The 18412-nt window shown below is 40.1% G+C and overlaps 1 protein-coding gene across 1 annotated transcript in view; it reads left to right on the forward strand.

Annotated features, from left to right (window-relative positions):
* The window catches only part of phf2 (PHD finger protein 2), a 156040-nt gene that overhangs the window by 114650 nt on the left and 22978 nt on the right, over positions 1-18412 (forward strand). Inside the window, 4 exon segments of the mRNA XM_069939768.1 lie at positions 1503-1693; positions 10361-10434; positions 11065-11222; positions 11481-11531. Of these exon segments, the coding sequence (XP_069795869.1) occupies positions 1503-1693; positions 10361-10434; positions 11065-11222; positions 11481-11531 (474 nt within the window).

Here is an 18412-nt window from a genome sequence, read left to right on the forward strand (position 1 = left end):
CTTATGATCAAAACTACCAGATAAAACAGCAAATTTTTATTTCTTTTTCTTTTTATTTGTCACTTAATCTACAGCATTATTATGGCTAAATTTCAAACTTTCTTCCTCTTGATTTCTGCCCAGGTATTGGTCATTGCCCAGCTGCTAAATCAGAGTGCTGGGCCATAACCAATATTGTGAGACAGCAGGTAGGGTCTCTTGGGGGGGAGTTGGGGGGGGGGGGAAGAGAACATCAGGAGGATTCAGGTGATTAGAGATTGGAGTTTGAGAAGTTGTCTATTGCAGAAGTTTAGGAATTACAGATGGGAACTGGGCAGTTTGGAGATTGTCAAAAAACAGGGAGGAAGACCAAGTAAAACGAAAAGTAGAACATACAGAAGGGTCGATGAGAAACAAAAACAGGCTCTATGAGCTTCCTTGATCTCTAAAATCATTCCTGAAGACTGGAAGTTGAGAAATACAGCTCCAGTACATGAGAGAAGGAAAGCAGAATCATAAATCAGACTTATACCGTCAATCTGTCGTAAAGGAAGCGACGTCAGGTCACTGAGAAAGTTATAAAAACATTGGGCAGAGCTGTCATGGGTTCATTAAAAGAAAATTGTGTTCAACAAATCTATATAGAATTTTTGGAGTTGTACCAAGCAGAATCGATATGGGCAAATTGATTTGTTGGCAAATTTGGACTTTGAGAACACCTTTGAAGTAACAAATTTTACACAAAACTAGAGCACATAAATTTGGAGATATGTATTGAGGATTATTCAAAGGGCAGAAATGGAGAATGGGTAATTTGTTACAAGGCTGTGACCTATAGGATGCCTCAGGGATCATCTTCGAAGCCCCAGCTGTTTAGAATCTATATCTATAGTGATTTGGTGAAAGGGTGCCAAGTTTCCTGATGATACAGAGTCTTCAGATGGATAAGTGAGTAGAGAAAGACATGGCCGATGAAAAGAGAATATCACAGAAATGGTGGAGGACATCAGCAGGTCTTGAGTTCCTCCAGCATTTCTTTGTTTTTATGACAATTACAGCGTCTGCAGACTTTCATGTTTCACTGGAAAAAAAGAAATCATCCCCTTCGGGAGAATATGTGATGAGAATTCAGAAGTTGCTGGTGTTCAGGGGGGCCTGGATATCCATGTACAGGAATTTTTGGCCTTCAAAAGATACCATTAAAAACTTTCTCAGCAGATCACAATTCCTTTTTTTTAATACCTTGAATGTTCCTTTTTTACACCTCAGATAGCTACAGTTACAGTTAGTACTGATTGCATGAGAATTATGTAAGTAAGAATGTAGCACAAGTTTGTTATTCTACCTACGACTGATAACTAGAGATAGGGTTCAATATGGATTACGATGATCGGGCTTGTCCAATGTAGACAACATAATATTTCTTTGTAAATAAGCACAGATAATTGATTTGACAATATATTGCTTTGCAATGTTAATACAGGATTTTTTTTCTTTGATTCCAAAACATTTTGTTTCAACAGTTGTAAAGGAGTGAAAACACAGCCTAAATCTGTGAAATCTGATAATGTATTCAGTTGTTTGCAAAATATGAAAGAAGACAAACCCAAACCAGTAAGAGATGAATATGAGTATGTTTCAGATGATGGTGAATTGCAGATTGATGAGTTTCCGATAAGAAGAAAGAAGACTGCACCTAAAAGAAGCTTAACATGTAAGGAGTATTTTTTTTAATCGTTTTATATATGCACCGACTGAAATGTTGATCATTATATTTGCAGTCTGTGGACAGGAAACTGACCAACAAAACATTGGCATAGTTGAGCTTAGACATGTCAGAGGCATTGATAGTGGTTCAGCAGTGCTTGTCCCAGAACAGGAGTGGAAATGGTTTGCAGGGCGCTCTTTGCAATGGAAATAAAATGAAGTTAGAACTGTCCTTGGGGCCAAATAGAGGGGTGAGAATGATTTTTTTTGAACAGAATAAAAAGCAGTGCAGGTGAACATTTTGTTCCAGCAACATATAGCCTTCAATTAACCATAAATGTTTCTTATTTAACAAATAGAGTCTTAAATAAAATGCATTTTAATCTCTCTCTGCTGGAACAATCAGATGTGCGTCAATTTCAACTTCTGAAAGAATCTGAAATGTCCAGATCAGATTTCAGATTTATTGTTGGAGTGCATGCATGTCATCACATACAACCCTGAGATTCTTTTACCTGTGGGCACAGCAGAATTACCACTTATTGGTAGTGCAAAAAAAAACTGTATTGTGTAAACATGTAAACACAACAAAGAACTGTAAACAGATAACAAATGTAAACAAACTGACTGTGCAATACAGAGAGAATAAAAAAAGAATATCAATAAAGTGTGCAAGTAAGAGTCCTTAATCCCTGATTGAGTTTGTTGTTGAGAAGTCTGATGGTGGAGGGGGAACAACTGTTCTTGAACCTGGTGGTGCGAGTCTTGAGGCACCTAGACCTCTTTTCTGATGGTAGCAGCAAGAAAAGAGCATGTGTTGGGTAGTGATGGTCTTTGATGATAGCTGCTGCTCTCCGACGGCAGCATTCTCTGTAGATGTATTCAATAGTGGGGAAGGTTTTGCCTGTGATGTCCTGGGCTGTGTCCACAACCTTTTGGAGGCTTTACGCTCAGGGGTATTGATGTCCCCATACCAGACTGTATGCAGCTGGTCAGTACACTTTCTACCACGTATCTGTAGAAACTTACCAGGGTTTCTGGTGTCATACCAAACCTCCGCAAACTCCTGAGGAAGTAGAGGCACTGACGTGCTTTCTTCACGATGCCATCAGTGTGTTGGGTTGAGGGAAGATCCCCAAAGATAGTGATTCTCAAGAACTTAAATGTGTTCACCCTCTCTGGCTCTGATCCCCCAATGATCATTGGATTGTAAACCTCTGGTTTTCTCTTCCTTTTTTAATTTTTTAAAATTTTTCACACTATGAACTAGATGAACCAAAATACACACAAACATTTCCCTCTTGAATATACATAGTGTCATTTTCTCCCCTTTTCCCCCCCTCCCTTCCCTCCCTCCTTCCCACCCCCCTCCAAACCAATTAAACGTTCAACATATGCAATACAATAAACCCATTAAACAATGTCATCACACAATGAAAATAAACAAGAAAATTGTGTCATCTACTTTTACACACTGGGTCAGTTCATTTCGTCTTCTTCTCCTTCTATCATTTTAGGGGGTGGAGGTCCACGGTAGGCCCTCTCTGTTGTGTTCCATGTATGGTTCCCAAATTTGTTTGAATACTGTGACTTTATTTTTTAAATTATATGGTTTTTATTTCCAATGGAATACATTTATTCATTTCTGTGTACCATTGCTGTACTCTCAGGTTCTCTTCTGATTTCCAGGTTGACATTATACATTTTTTTGCTACAGCTAAGGCTATCATAATAAATCTTTTTTGTGCTTCATCCAATTTGAGGCCTAATTCTTTACTTCTTATATTACTTAAAATCCAGAGATCTTTCTTCTTTGGTATGTTGCTTTTTGTGATTTTATTTAATTCCTGATTTAGATCTTCCCAAAACTTTTCCACTTTCTCACATGCCCAAATTGCATGTACTGTAGTTCCCGTTTCCTTCTTACAGCGAAAACATCTATCTGATACTGTTGGGTCCCATTTATTTAACTTTTGGGGCGTGATATATATAGCCTGTGTAACCAATTATATTGTATCATGCGTAACCTCGTGTTTATTGTATTTCTCATAGTTCCGGAGCATAGCTTTTCCCAATTTTCATTTTTTATCTTTATGTTTAGATCTTGTTCCCACTTTTGTTTGGGTTTACAGCTTATTTCATCGTTCTCTTTCTCTTGCAGCTTGATGCACATGTTTGTTATAAATCTTTTAATTATCATTGTGTCTGTAATCACATATTCAAAGCTGCTTCCTTCTGGTAACCTCAGCCTACTCCCCAATTTCTCCTTTAAGTAGGTTTTCAGTTGGTGGTATGCAAACATTGTACCGTGAGTTATATCATATTTGTACTTTATTTGTTCAAAAGATAATAAATTATTTCCCAAAAAAAAATTTCTATTCTTTTGATCCTTTTTCTCTCCCATTCTCTGAAGGAAAGGTTATTTATTGTGAAAGGGATTAGTTGATTTTATGTCAATAATAATTTTGGTAGTTGGTAATTTGTTTTTTTCCTTTCTACGTGAATCTTCTTCCAAATGTTGAGCAGATGGTGGAGTACTGGTGAACTTCTATGTCGCACTAGTTTTTCATCCCACTTATAAAGTATATGTTCTGGCATCTTCTTCCCTATTTTATCTAGCTCTAACCTGGTCCAATCTGGTTTTTCCCTTGTTTGATAAAAATCGGATAGATATCTTAATTGTGCTGCTCTATAATAATTCTTAAAGTTTGGTAGCTGTAAGCTACCATTCTGTTAATTTATTCTGCTATCCTCGGTTTCCCCCCACCTTTCCATAAGAATTTCCTTATTATTTTCTTTAGCTCATTGAAGAATTTCTCTGTTAAGGGAATTGGTAACGATTGAAATAGGTATTATATCCTTGGGAAGATATTCATTTCAATGCAATTTACCCTTCCTATCAGTGTTAGTGGTAAATCTTTCCAATGTTCTTAGTCATCTTGTAATTTCTTCATTAATGGCTGATAATTTAATTTGTTTCGATGGCCTAGATTATTATCTAGTCTAATACCTAGGTATCGGATTGCTTGTGTTTGCCATTTAAATGGTGATTCTTTCTTAAACTTTGTGAAATCCACATTATTCATTGGCATCACTTCACTTTTATTTGCGTTGATCTTGTACCTCGATAATTCTCCATATTCCTTCAATTTCCTATGTAATTCTTTTATTGATAATTCTGGTTCTGTTAAGTATACTATGATGACATCTGCAAATAGACTGATTTTATATTCCTTCTCTTTTATTTTTATCCCTTTTATTATGTTTTCTGTTCTTATCAGTTCTACCAAGGGTTCTATAGCTAAAGCGAATAGCGAGGGAGATAGTGGACATCCCTGCCTAGTTGACCTGCTTAATTTAAATTGGTTTGATATATATCCATTTACTGTCACCTTATATAATGCTTTAATCCAATTAATATATTTCTCTGGTAGGTTGAACCTCTGTAGTACTTTGAATAAATAATTCCATTCTACCCTGTCAAAGGCTTTCTCTGTGTCTAAATCAACTGCCACTATTTCCTTGAACTGCATGGATTAAGTTATTGTCTATTGTTCATCTTTTCTTAATAAATCCAGTTTGATCTAGTTTTACTATTTTTGGTACACAGTCGTCCAATCTGTTTGCTAATAATTTTGCTATTATCTTATAATCTGAGTTAAGTAGAGATATTGGTCTATACGATGCTGATGTTAGTGGATCTTTCCCCATCTTTGGTATTACTGTAATTATTGCTGTTTTACTTGAATCTGGCATGTTTTGTGTTTCTTCAATCTGGTTCATTACTTCCAGGAGAGGAGGAATTAATAAGTCTTTAAATGTTTTATAGGATTCTATTGGGAGTCCGTCCTCTCCAAGCATTTTAATAATTCGGTAGCTTTTTTAACATATCCTGTATTTCCTCTATTTCAAATAGTTTTATCAATTTGTTTTGCTCCTCTTCTTGCAATTTCGGTAGTTCAATTTTAGCTAGAAACTCATCTATTTTGTCTTCTTTCCCTTCGTTCTCAGTTCAGTATAATTGCTTGTAGAATTCCTTGAAGTTTTCATTGATCTCTGTTGGGTTATATGTAATCTGTTTGTCCTTTTTCCTTGATGCCAATACCATTCTTTTAGCTTGTTCTGTTTTAAGCTGCCAAGCTAGTATTTTGTGCGCTTTTTTTCTCCTAGCTCATAATACTTCTGCTTTATTTTCATTATGTTCTTCTCCACCTTAAACATTTGTAGTGTTTCGTATTTTATTTTTTTGTCCGCCAATTCTCTTCTTTTTGTTGTATCTTCCCTTGTTGCTAGTTCTTTTTCTGTACTTACTATTTCCCTTTCCAGCTGCTCTATTTCCCGATTGTAGTCCTTCTTCATCTTATTCTGTCCTCTGATGAAGGCTTTCATTGCATCCCATAATATTAATTTATCTTTCACTGATTCTGTATTTATTTCAAAGTACATTTTAATTTGGCGCTCAATAATTTGGCTGCCCCGGGTTAACTATTTTAAGCACCGCTGGATTATATAGCCTTTCTTCCATAGGATCAATTTTGCTGCGTTAAACTCCTTCCTCTTCTTCAGGAGCTCAAAACATATGTCTGGGTAGAAAAAATTTTTTTGACCTTTGGACTCCAGTGGTTTTTTGTCTTCTCTCATTTTATTAATTGCCTTCTCCAATATATTTTTTCTTGTCGGGTATCTCAGAAATTTTACTAAAACGGATCTTGGTTTTTGTTGTGACTGTGGTTTCGGGGCCAATGTTCTGTGTGCCTTTTCTATTTCCATTCCTTCCTGCATTTCTGGCATTCCCAGGACTTTTGGGATCCATTCTTTTATAAATTCTTTCATATCTTTGCCTTTTTCATCTTCCTTGAGGCCTACTATCTTTATATTGTTTCGCCTACTATAGTTTTCCATTATATCCATCTTCTGAGCTAACAACTCCTGTATTTCTTTAACTTTTTTGTCACTTGCTTCCAATTTTCTTTTTAAGTCATTCACTTCAATATCTACCGCCATTACACATTCTTCCACATTTTCTAATCTTTTCCCTACATCTGTTATGACCAGCTCTATTCTACTCACTTTTTCTTCTGTACTTTTCATTTTTCTTTTCATTTCACTAAATTCTAGTGTCAGCCATTCTTTTAATGCTTTCATTTGTTCTTGAAATATTTGTTTATCTATGTACTGTCCATTCATTTTACCTCTTATTCCTCTGTGAAGAGCTTGGTGTTCTTCTTCTTCTTCTTCTGTGTCTGCTCTTGGGTTTGTGTCTTCTATTTCTCTTCCTTGTATCTGTGTCATAGAAACATAGAAGATAGGAGCAGGAGTAGGTCATTCGACCCTTTGAGCCTGCTCCGCCATTCAACGAGATCATGGCTGATCTTAAAGTTCAGTACCCCGTCCCCGCCTTCTCTACGTAACCTTTAATATCCTTATACTGAAGAAATATATCTAATTCCCTCTTAAATATATTTAATGAACCTGCCTCTACTGCCCTCTGTGGCAATGAATTCCACAGATTCACCACCCTCTGGGTAAAGAAATTCCTCCTCATCTCGGTCCTAAATGGTTTGCCTATTATCCTCAAACCATGGCCCCGGGTTCTGGATTTTCCCATTATTGGAAACATCCCATCTGCATCCATTCTGTCCAGTCCTGCCAGAATTTTATATGTCTCTATGAGATCCCCTCTCAATCTTCTAAACTCCAGCGAGTACAATCCCAATTTGCGCAATCTTTCCTCATAAGTCATTCCTGCCATTCCAGGTATCAGCCTGGTGAATCGCCTCTGCACTCCCTCCATTGCAAGAACATCCTTCCTTAGATAAGGTGACCAAAACTGCACACAATACTCCAGGTGTGGTCTCACCAAGGCCCTGTACAGCTGCAGTAAGGTATCCTTGTTCCTATACTCAAACCCTCTTGATATGAAGGCCAACGTACCATTTGCCTTTATAACCGCCTGCTGTACCTGCATGCTCGCCTTCAGAGACTGATGTACAAGTACCCCTAGGTCTCTATGCACTTCCCCATCTCTTAATCTATTGCCATTCAAATAGTAATCTGCCCTCCGGTTTGTATTACCAAAGTGGATAACCTCACATTTATCCACATTGTAGTGGATTTGCAATATATCTGCCCAGTCCCTCAATTTATCCAAATCACACTGGAGCTTCCTGACCCCCTCTTCCGTGCACACAACCCCTCCTAGCTTAGTGTCATCTGCAAATTTGGAGATATTACATCCAATCCCCTCATCCAGATCATTAATGTAAATTGTGAACAGCTGGGGTCCCAGTACAGATCCCTGTAGCACCCCACTGGTCACCGCCTGCCACTCAGAAAACGAGCCATTTATCCCAACTCTCTGTCTTCTACCTGCCAGCCAGTTCTCAATCCACATCAATACTTTGCCCCCAATCCCATGAGCCTTGATTTTGGAAGCCAGTCGTTTATGCGGGACCTTATCAAAGGCCTTTTGGAAGTCCAGGTATACCACATCCACTGGCTCTCCCCCATCTATTTTACCTGTCACCATCACAAAGAATTCCAATAGATTTGTCAAGCACGATTTACCTTTTATAAATCCATGTTGACTCCGTCCGATCCCTTCTCTGCTAGTCATATGCTCCGCTATTACATCCTTAATAATGGATTCCATCATTGTGCCCACTACTGATGTAAGGCTCACCGGCCGATAATTCCCCGCTTTTTCTCTACCCCCCTTTTTAAATAGTGGGGTAACATTAGCTACCCTCCAATCCATGGGTACTGATCCTGAGTTTATCGAGTTCTGGAAAATAATTCTTAAAGCATCTGCTATCTGAATGGCCACTTCCTTGAGTACCCTAGGATGTAGATTATCAGGCCCTTGGGATTTATCTGCCTTCAATCCCATCAATTTCCCCAAGACCATGTCCTTAGAGATACTGATTTCTTTCAGTTCCTCCCTTGCATTAGTCTCAATGTTTCTCAACATTCTTGGGAGGTTATTTGTATCCTCTCTTGTAAAAACAGAACTAAAGTAAGAATTTAATTGGTCTGCCATTTCCTTATTCCCCATTATATATTCCACTGATTCCGACTGCAAAGGACCTACTCTTCTGTCTCTTCTGACTTTCTTGTTGAGCTGCTTGTCTTAGTTTGTTGGGTATTTTTTTTCCATGGTGTCTTGATGTTGGTCCTCTTCTTCTGGGTTGCTTGTCTGTTGTGTCTCTAGTTTCCTTTTTTCTTTCTCACCCCTCCCGTTCCCGTTGTTTTCTTTATCTTCCAGCTTGGAGCCCTGCTGTCGGGTCTCTCTCAGCTCTTTGTGCTGTGGAGTTTCACTCCACAGCTGGTCCCCCCTCCCGTCGGTGTTGTCCTTGTCGTGTGCATGCTGTTTGGCTCCATGAGCCATTTTTTCAGTCCTGCGGTTAGTGGGTCGCGACCCTGCGGGGCCTCCACTAACCTCGGGGAGTGGGCTCCTCTTTCCATGGCGGGTCCCTGCTTTTTCGTGCAGGTAAGGCCTTCACCTTTCTCTTCTGGCGTCTTTCTTCTTTTCTTCCTGTTATTTTTGGCTTTTCTTTATATCCACACCTTTATCTTTTATTTGTTGTGATTTGTGTGTCTGGGGCTTTGCTTTTTCTTCACATTTTTACTTCTTTTCTGGAGAGGGCTGGTATTCTCCAACTGGCCACTACTCCATCACGTGACTCTTCCTGGTTTTCCCTTCCTGAAGTCAACAATCAGCTCCTCAGTTTTGGTGATATTGAATGCAAGGTTGTTGTTTAGTCTCCATCCTTTATGTTGACTCATCCCCTTCCTTTATACAACCCACTACTTTGGTATTGTTGGCAAATTTGTAGATGGTGTTGTTGTTGCACCAAGCCACACAGTTGTAGATGTAAAGTGAGTAGAACTGGGGGCTAAGAACACATCCCTGTGGTGCTCCGGTACTGATGGAGATTGTGTGGGAGAAGTTCTTATTAATCTCACTGATCATTCTGGCATTAAAGAGAAGAAGGCCACATAGGGAGACAGGATGGTGAAGGAGGTATTTGCCTTCATCAGTCAGGGCATTAAGTGCGGGACCAGGGATATATTGTTACAACGCCACAAGCAGGCCATTGATGAGACCACACGGAGTATTCCAGTCACTCTGCGAAAGAAAAGATTTAATTAAAGGTGGAAAAGATGCAGGAAAGATTCATGAGAATGTTAACAGGACTGACTGGTCTGAATTATAAGAACGGCTGGATAGCCTTGGTCTCTTCTCCCTTGAATGTTAGGAGTCTGTGGGAGACCTTAATAGAGGTTTATGAAAATAACAAGGGCATAGATAAAGTAAATAGTCATCATCCCATTTCCTGGGTCAGGGATCTAAAATGAGTGGGCACAGATTTACCATGGGGGGGGGGGGAATGTTTAAAGTGGACATAGGGTATCTTTTTTTCATATAGAGGGTGATCGATATATGGAACAAGCTGCCAGAGAAGTTGAAGTGGTTACATTTGTAATATTTGAAGGACAATTATAATTTGTACATAGGAAATGTTTAGAGGGATATAGGCTGAACACAGTCGAATGTGACTAAATTAGGTAGTCAACTTGGTTGACATGGAGAAATTGGTCTGAAATATGGCTTTAATGGAATTGGTGGCCTTGTGGGCACAGAAGACTGACTGTACATTTTGTTTTTTTTTAGTTTTAACAAAGACCAAAGAGAGTGTTGGAGTTGCAGAAATAAAGGAACCTCTAGTTCAGCACTGCTCTAACCAGGTAAGTTCACATCTACTTCACCAAACAGCATTACCAGTACTCGGGGGCCAACCATTGGCATCAAAAGCTTTACAGACAATAATATTGCTTCCAAATCATTCAAATCACCTACTGTAAAATAGATTTGACAACTCCCAAAGAATATGATAACATTTTTTTCAGCTATATTATTTCAAATTCAGCAGATTTAGCTTCACCAGCAGATTTAGCTTCACTTGGGGAATCAACAGGGGGCAGAGTTGATTCTTCTGTAGCTCACAAAATTATAAAACGAATGCACCATTTGCTGTCTTCCAACCTGCCAGGACCTGCCCAGAATCCACCGAATTTTGGTATATGACTACCAACGTATCAACTATCACTCCCACCATTTCTTTCAGTGCCCTGGGATGCATCCCATCAGTACCAGGGGATTTGTCCGTCTTCAGTCCCATTAGAGATGTTAACTGGCAGTTGCATCAATTTCTTACTTTTTTTTGTGCAGTTCTTTTAATTTTCTTTAAAATCGAGATTTGGTTCCCATTTGCAAGGCGAACATTTATTGCCATCATATCTTGCTCCAGAGAAGGAGGCAGTGGACTCCCAACACCATCTTGGCTGGCCATTTCTTTTTCATTTTCATTTCTGCAGGATGACAACTCAACTGATGAAGATTCACTTCATATTGACACCGAGGCGAAGCCAGATCCCAGTACTGAAAAAACAACTGAAACAGGTAGTTCTGCTGGGATACTGGATCTGTTGCAGGCCAGCAAACAGGTTGGGGGCCTTGAGTACAGTGGAAACAGGTATGAATCAAGGCTTTAAAAAAAATCTAAGAAGAAAAATTAAAACATTTAATAGTTACGTTTCAGTAGTAAATCATGATGGTGTTTTTTAATTAAATGAGCTATTATTTCTTTCTTAAGTTTTTACTGCACTCCTACTAACTATTTAATAAATTTGCTTTGTTACAATGAGATTTGTTCATTTATGTTTAGTTGTTTTATGGAAATCAAATTGAAGCGCTTACCTGAAAAATCTAACCTAATGTTTTTTGTTTGCAGCAAAATCATTAAAGTAGCCAAAGCTACCAACTACGACATCACTGAATTCAGGTACAAATGATATCATAACAGGGTTAAGTTCACTAACTGTAAACAAGCAGAAAGCAATTTAGATGTGATCAAAACATAATTTTCATTAAAAAAAATAAGAGCTTACAAGGGCTGATGTGATACTTCTGTCCACTAGACACTAGAAATCTGAAATGAATAATGTTGAAAGTACTCAGCAGGCAGACAGCATTTGGGCAGAGAATGATAGAAGTGCAGAGTTAACCAGCTAAAGCATCAACTCTTCTCTCAGTGGTGATGCTTTCATAATACTTCGATTTTTTATTTTTTAATCTTGGTTCAATTGAATCTCAGATGTTTAATTACTTATTGCTTGCATATTTACATAAGAAACAGGAGCAGGAGTCGGCCATCTGGCCCGTCGAGCCTGCTCAGCCAGGAATGGCAGATCATTGAACTCAACTCCACCGACCTGCCTTTTCCCCATATCCTTTAATTCCATTTTTTATGTAAAAATCTATCTCACTGAACCTTAAATATGTTTAATGAAGTCGCCTCAACCGCTTCCCTGGGTAGAGAATTCCACAGATTCACTACTCTCGGGGAAAAACAGCTTTTCCTCATCTCTGACAAATCGATGGCCCTGAATATTGAGGCTCTGTCCTCTAGTTCTGGTCTCACCTACTAGTGAAAACAATTTTCCTGCCTCTATCTTATCTATCCCTTTCATAATTTTATATGTTTCTATAAGATCTTCTCTTATTCTTCTGAATTCAAGTGAGTATAATCCCAGCCGATTTAGTCTCTCCTCGTAGGTCAGCCCCCTCATCTCCGGGATCAACCTCCTCTGGACTGACTCCAAGGCCAGTATATCCTTCCTCAAGTATGGGGACCAGAACTGTACACAGTTCTCCAGTTCCGGCCTCACCATTACCTTGTACTGTTGCAGCATGACCTCCCTGCTCTTGAATTCAATTCCTCCAGCGAAGAAGGCATTTGCCTTCTTAATAACCTGTTGTACCTGCAACCCAACTTTTTGCGATTCATTCATAAGCACTCCCAAGTCCTTCTGCACTACAGCATGCTGCAGTTTTTCACCATTTAAATAATAATCTGCTCTTTTATTTTTCCTACCAAAGAGGGTGACCTCCATTTACCAACGTTGTATTCCATCTCCCAAACCTTTGCCCACTCTCCTAACTGAACTATATCCTTCTGCAGCCTTTCCACATCCTCTGTACAATTTGCTTTTCAACTTAATTTAGTATCATCCGCAAACTTGGCCACGCTACACTCTGTCCCCTCTTCCAAATTATCGATGTAAATGGTGAACAGCTGACCCCTGCGGCACCCCACTTCCCACTGGCTGTCAATCAGAAAAACACCAATTTATCCTGACTCTCTGCCATCTGTCAGTTAACCCAATCCTCAATCCATGTCAATATACTTCCCCCGACTCCATTCATCTGTATGTTATGGATAAGTCTCTTGTGCAGCACCTTATCAAACGCCTTCTGGAAATCCAAATATACAACATCAACCTGTTCCCCTCTATCTACCCCACCCATTATATCCTCAAAGAACTCCAGCAAGTTTGTCAAACAAGGCCTGCCCTTTCCGAATCCATGCTGCGTCTGCCTGATGGAATAACTAAATGTCTTGCTATTTCATCTTTAATGACAGTTTGAAGCATTTTCCTGACTACAGACGTTAAGCTAACTGGCCGACAGTTACCCGTCTTCTGCCTACATCCCTTTTTAAAAAAATGGTGTGACATTTGCTGTCTTCCAACCTGCCCAGAATCCACCGAATTTTGGTATATGACTACCAACGTATCAACTATCACTCCCACCATTTCTTTCAGTGCCCTGGGATGCATCCCATCAGTACCAGGGGATTTGTCCGTCTTCAGTCCCATTAGTTTGCTCATCACTATCTCTTTTGTAACAATTATTTTTTCGAGGCCCTCACCTCCCTTTGCATCCCTATCTTTGGCATGCTAGATCTGACTTCCACCATGAAGACTGACACAAAATATCTGTTCAATGCCTCAGCCATTTCTTCATTACTCAATATTAATTTCCCCTTCTCGTCTTCCAAGGGACTTGTGTTGTCTCTTGCCACCCTCTTCCATTTGATATATTTATAAAATTTTTTGCTATCTTTTTATACTTTGTGCTAATTTACCTTCATAATCTTTCTTCCCTTTCTCTGTTTCCCATTTAATTGCCCTTTGTTGCTTTTTAAAGTTTTCCCAATCTTTCAGTTTCCCACTACTCTTGGCTTCTTTGTACAGATGAGCTTTTAATTTTAATACTTTCCATTATATCTTTAGTTAACCAAGGTTGATTCTTCCCTCTCTTACTGCCCTTATTTTTAACGGGAATATATTTTTGTTGAGCACTGTGAAAAATCTCTTTGAAAGTCTTCCACTGTTCCTCAACTGTTCTGCCAACTAGCCTGTGCTCCCAGTCCACGCTGACCAATTCCGCCCTCATCCTGCTGTAGTCTCCCCTGTTCAAGCATAATAAACTAGTTTTTGATCTGACAATTGTGCTTTATTTTGACAATTACCGATAATTGATTTTTTTGTGTTTGTTTAATTTGTATAATCTTTTTCTTGTGGTATTAGGGTTTGGGAGAGGGGTGTAGGGAATAAACAGACTGAAAGTTATATGCCATTGTTGAGAGAGGTTGTGTTGTTTGTTTGGATTTGTTTGAGTCTTTGAAAATCAAAAATAAAATATTTAAATAAAAAGTAACATATAAAACTTTGGTGAAGATGGGAGCAAATATTCAGCCAGTGGAGTGCCTTGGCCGTGCTTTGCTCGTAGCAGCTGTTTGAATAAATTGTGTTTGAATAAAATGGCATCACCTGGTTGATGCCGCTCGCCCTTTGGGTGACTCCCTTAAAATGACTCCTTATCCCTGCTTTAGTAAGAGTCTATATTAGCAACACCGTTAGTATAGCAGCTAGATCAACATTGTTATCGAACCGGGATTTTTTAAGTTATGGAAATTACTTGATTTAAGTGAACTTTACTTAAATGAAGACTGCAGACTAATTTTATTTTTCAAATTACTTTACATTTTGCACTGTCTTTAAATGGTGTATTCTTAATGAAGTTGTATTAGTTAGGCATTGTAAGAGGGAGTCTCAGTTAACCGTAAAATTCACATTTCCAGCATCTGTGACGCCTGTTGGTGCTGGATAATGGGGATTTTACTGGTGCTGTTGCAGTGCTGCGCTAATTGTTCCACCATTGTAATTAATCCTGCACTCCCCCAAGTTTACGAAGTACTCGAGATGGCAGAGGTCGACAGCATCGAGTCCACGCTGCTGAAGATCCAGCTGCGCTGGATGGGTCACGTCTCCAGAATGGAGGACCATCGCCTTCCCAAGATCGTGTTATATGGCGAGCTCTCCACTGGCCACCGTGACAGAGGTGCACCAAAGAAAAGGTACAAGGACTGCCTAAAGAAATCTCATGGTGCCTGCCACATTGACCACCGCCAGTGGGCTGATATCGCCTCAAACCGTGCATCTTGGCGCCTCACAGTTTGGCGGGCAGCAACCTCCTTTGAAGAAGACCGCAGAGCCCACCTCACTGACAAAAGGCAAAAGAGGAAAAACCCAACCCCAACCAACCAATTTTCCCCTGCAACCGCTGCAACCGTGTCTGCCTGTCCCGCATCGGACTTGTCAGCCACAAACGAGCCTGCAGCTGACGTGGACTTCTTACCCCCTCCATAAATCTTCGTCCGCGAAGCCAAGCCAAAGATATTAGTAAACCCAACACCCAACCAACCAATTTTCCCTTGCAACCGCTGCAACCGTGTCTGCCTGTCCCGCATCGGACTTGTCAGCCACAAACGAGCCTGCACCTGACGTGGACATTACCCCTCCATAAATCTTCGTCCGCGAAGCCAAGCCAAAGAAAGAAATATTAGTATATTATTAAGTATATTAGTAAGGCTTGATATGTAAACTTGGGGGAGTGCAGGATTAATTACAATGGTGGAACAATTAGCGCAGCACTGCAACAGCACCAGTAAAATCCCCATTATCCAGCACCAACAGGCATCACAGATGCTGGAAATGTGAATTTTACGGTTAACTGAGACTCCCTCTTACAATGCCTAACTAATACAACTTCATTAAGAATACACCATTTAAAGACAGTGCAAAATGTAAAGTAATTTGAAAAATAAAATTAGTCTGCAGTCTTCATTTAAGTAAAGTTCACTTAAATCAAGTAATTTCCATAACTTAAAAAATCCCGGTTCGATAACAATGTTGTGCTAGCTGCTATGCTAACGGTGTTGCCATCATAATTAATTCCCTCACTCCAAGTTTATAGATGAAACCTTACTAATACACCTAATGCTAATAAAGATATGGCCTCTTACTAGGCAGGAATAGGGAGACGCTTTGGGAGATTCGCCCTAGCGGTGAGCAGCATCGACCCGATCTTGAATCTGGTGTCTTGGTCATGCCCTTGGGGTTATCAGACTCATCTCCACCAAAGTAAGTGTCGCAGTCAGGCCCTCAACACAACCTGACTCACCTCCACGCAAGTATCCCGGTCAGGCCCTCGACTCAACCCGACTCACCTCCTCGCAAGTGTCCCGCTCAGGCCCTTGACACAACCTGACTCACCTCCACGCAAGTGTCCCGGTCAGGCCCTCGACACAACCCGACTCACCTCCACGCCAGTGTCCCAGTCAGGCCCTCGACACAACCCGACTCACCTCCACGCAAGTTTCCCGCTCAGGCCCTGAGTGCACCTTTCTTATTCTGGCAACCTGACACTTCCACACCAGTGTCCTGGCAGGCCCTTGGTGTATTCTCCTTTAAATTCGAACCCTGATCACAAGCGCTGTAACAATGTTGCACTAACCACTGTGCTAACTGTGGTGCCATCATAATTAACCCACCCCCAAGTTTACAGATAAAGCCTTACAAATATACTTAATAATATACAAATAAAGACTTTTTATCCGGTAGGGATAGGGAATCATTTTGGGAATTTCGCCCCAATGGCAAGCGGCACCAACTGGCTCTTCATCCTAGGCGCTACCATTTTATTCAAGCACAACTTTATTGAAACTTTATTCAAACAACTGCTGCAGGCGGGGCACGACCAGGGCGCTCCGCTGGCTGAATTTTTGTTTCGGAGAACATTTACTTTTACAATTTAAATCTTATATTTAAACTTTTATTTAAAACTTTATTTGTTCTTCTTTATCTAAAGGAAAAATCTATTTATTTATTTATGTCCTCAAAATTTTTTGCCATTTATTTGAGTTTCTGGTTGATTGAATATCCGGATAAAGGGGATTTTACTGTTTTAACTATATTCGTAGGTTTCATCTGTAAACTTGGGGAGGGGTTTTAATTATGATTATATTGTTAGTCTTTCGAGCAGCCCTGTGGAGGGGGAGGAACCTGCAGATGCAGCAACGGTTAAATGTTTTCAAAGAATGTGACTGAAAATAAAGCAAAATGCTTCAAGGTTTATATATTCATGCAAGTGGAGTTTGTTCAATCTAAAAACAATATAGTAATTTTGTTTTTTAAACTGTTTATTCTTAATACAGGTGTATTAATTAGGCATTTGTAAGAGTGAGTCTCAAGCATCCGGAAAACTCACTTATCTGTCATCTACCTATCCCTGTAGGTGTCAGATAACAGGAGTTTTACTATTTTACTATAATATTATCTTCTGTGAAGATATAAGTATCATCTATAAGTTTCATTTAGATTTAAATTTCAGTGTGTTTTGAGTTAAGATGTTGATATATAATCCCCATTATTGGCTTATGATTTTATCATTAGATCACTCACATAATTTGTCTGGTTCCCTTTCATGGGCTTGGATACTTCTCCAAATCTTAAGTTGCTTTTTATTTAATATTTGGTGGTCCACTTGAATGTTTTGGGGTTATATATGAATGAAATGAATATGGATTTAAAGAAATGTTAATTTGGACAAAATGTGCAGGCTGTAGCGTGAATAAAAGCTCTCGTGACTGGAGGGAGAATGCACGCCTTTAGTAGCATATAACTGAGGGTAGGATCTTACAGTGGTCTTCAGAGGGGCTCAAGGTTTAGGCAAGAAACCAGGGTTATATATGGAGAGATGGGGGCAGAGCCGGGAGGCGGAGCCAGCCATCAGTACAACACACCACCAGTGAATCTCAGTTCACTGCATTCACCCCTTCCTGCAGAATTTTGGGTCTCTGAATGAAGGCAGAGAACATAGATCCTGAGCAAAAAAATCAAAAATGATACAGATATTTTCAGATTTAAATGGTTTGAGGGGGGGTCTGGAGATTCTGGTGGAGTGCCTCAGCACTGGAGGACCTTGGGCTCCGTGGGTCTCCTCCTTCCCTTGTGAGGGAGGTGTGGTGGGCTGGGTTTCCAGCTCAAAGGTGGAGGGGGATGCAATTTCCTCCTGAGCCAGATCCCCTGAGGCCCTGACTGGGGGTGGCGAGAATGAGCTCCGTGGCTAACAGGGCACCTGAGGCAACAGATTCTGTTCCGGCGGGTGCCAGGTCCCTGATGGAGACGGTGTCATGGGATTGGTGTGGAGTAGTTTCACCCTTTTCACCCTTTTTGTCTTGCTTCTCCTCACCTGCTTCCTGAGAAGGGCTGGACCAGGAGTGGTGAGCCAGATTGGGAGTGTAGTTCCCGATTCCGACCTTCTTTCAAAATTGAATACGAGCTCATAAGGAGTTGCGTTGGTCACAGTACATAGTAGCGACCAGATGGAATGAAGCGCCATAGGGAGCACTTCCTGCCAGTGTGAGTCTGGAAGGCCTTTTGACTTCAGGGCCATTTTGACAGCCTTCCAGATGTGGCGTTCTCCTTTTCAACCTGCCCGTTCCCCTGGGGGTTGTAGCTAGTAGTCCTGCTGGAT

This window comes from Narcine bancroftii, chromosome 5 (assembly GCF_036971445.1).
Source record: "Narcine bancroftii isolate sNarBan1 chromosome 5, sNarBan1.hap1, whole genome shotgun sequence".
Classification (NCBI taxonomy): Eukaryota; Metazoa; Chordata; class Chondrichthyes; order Torpediniformes; family Narcinidae; genus Narcine; species Narcine bancroftii.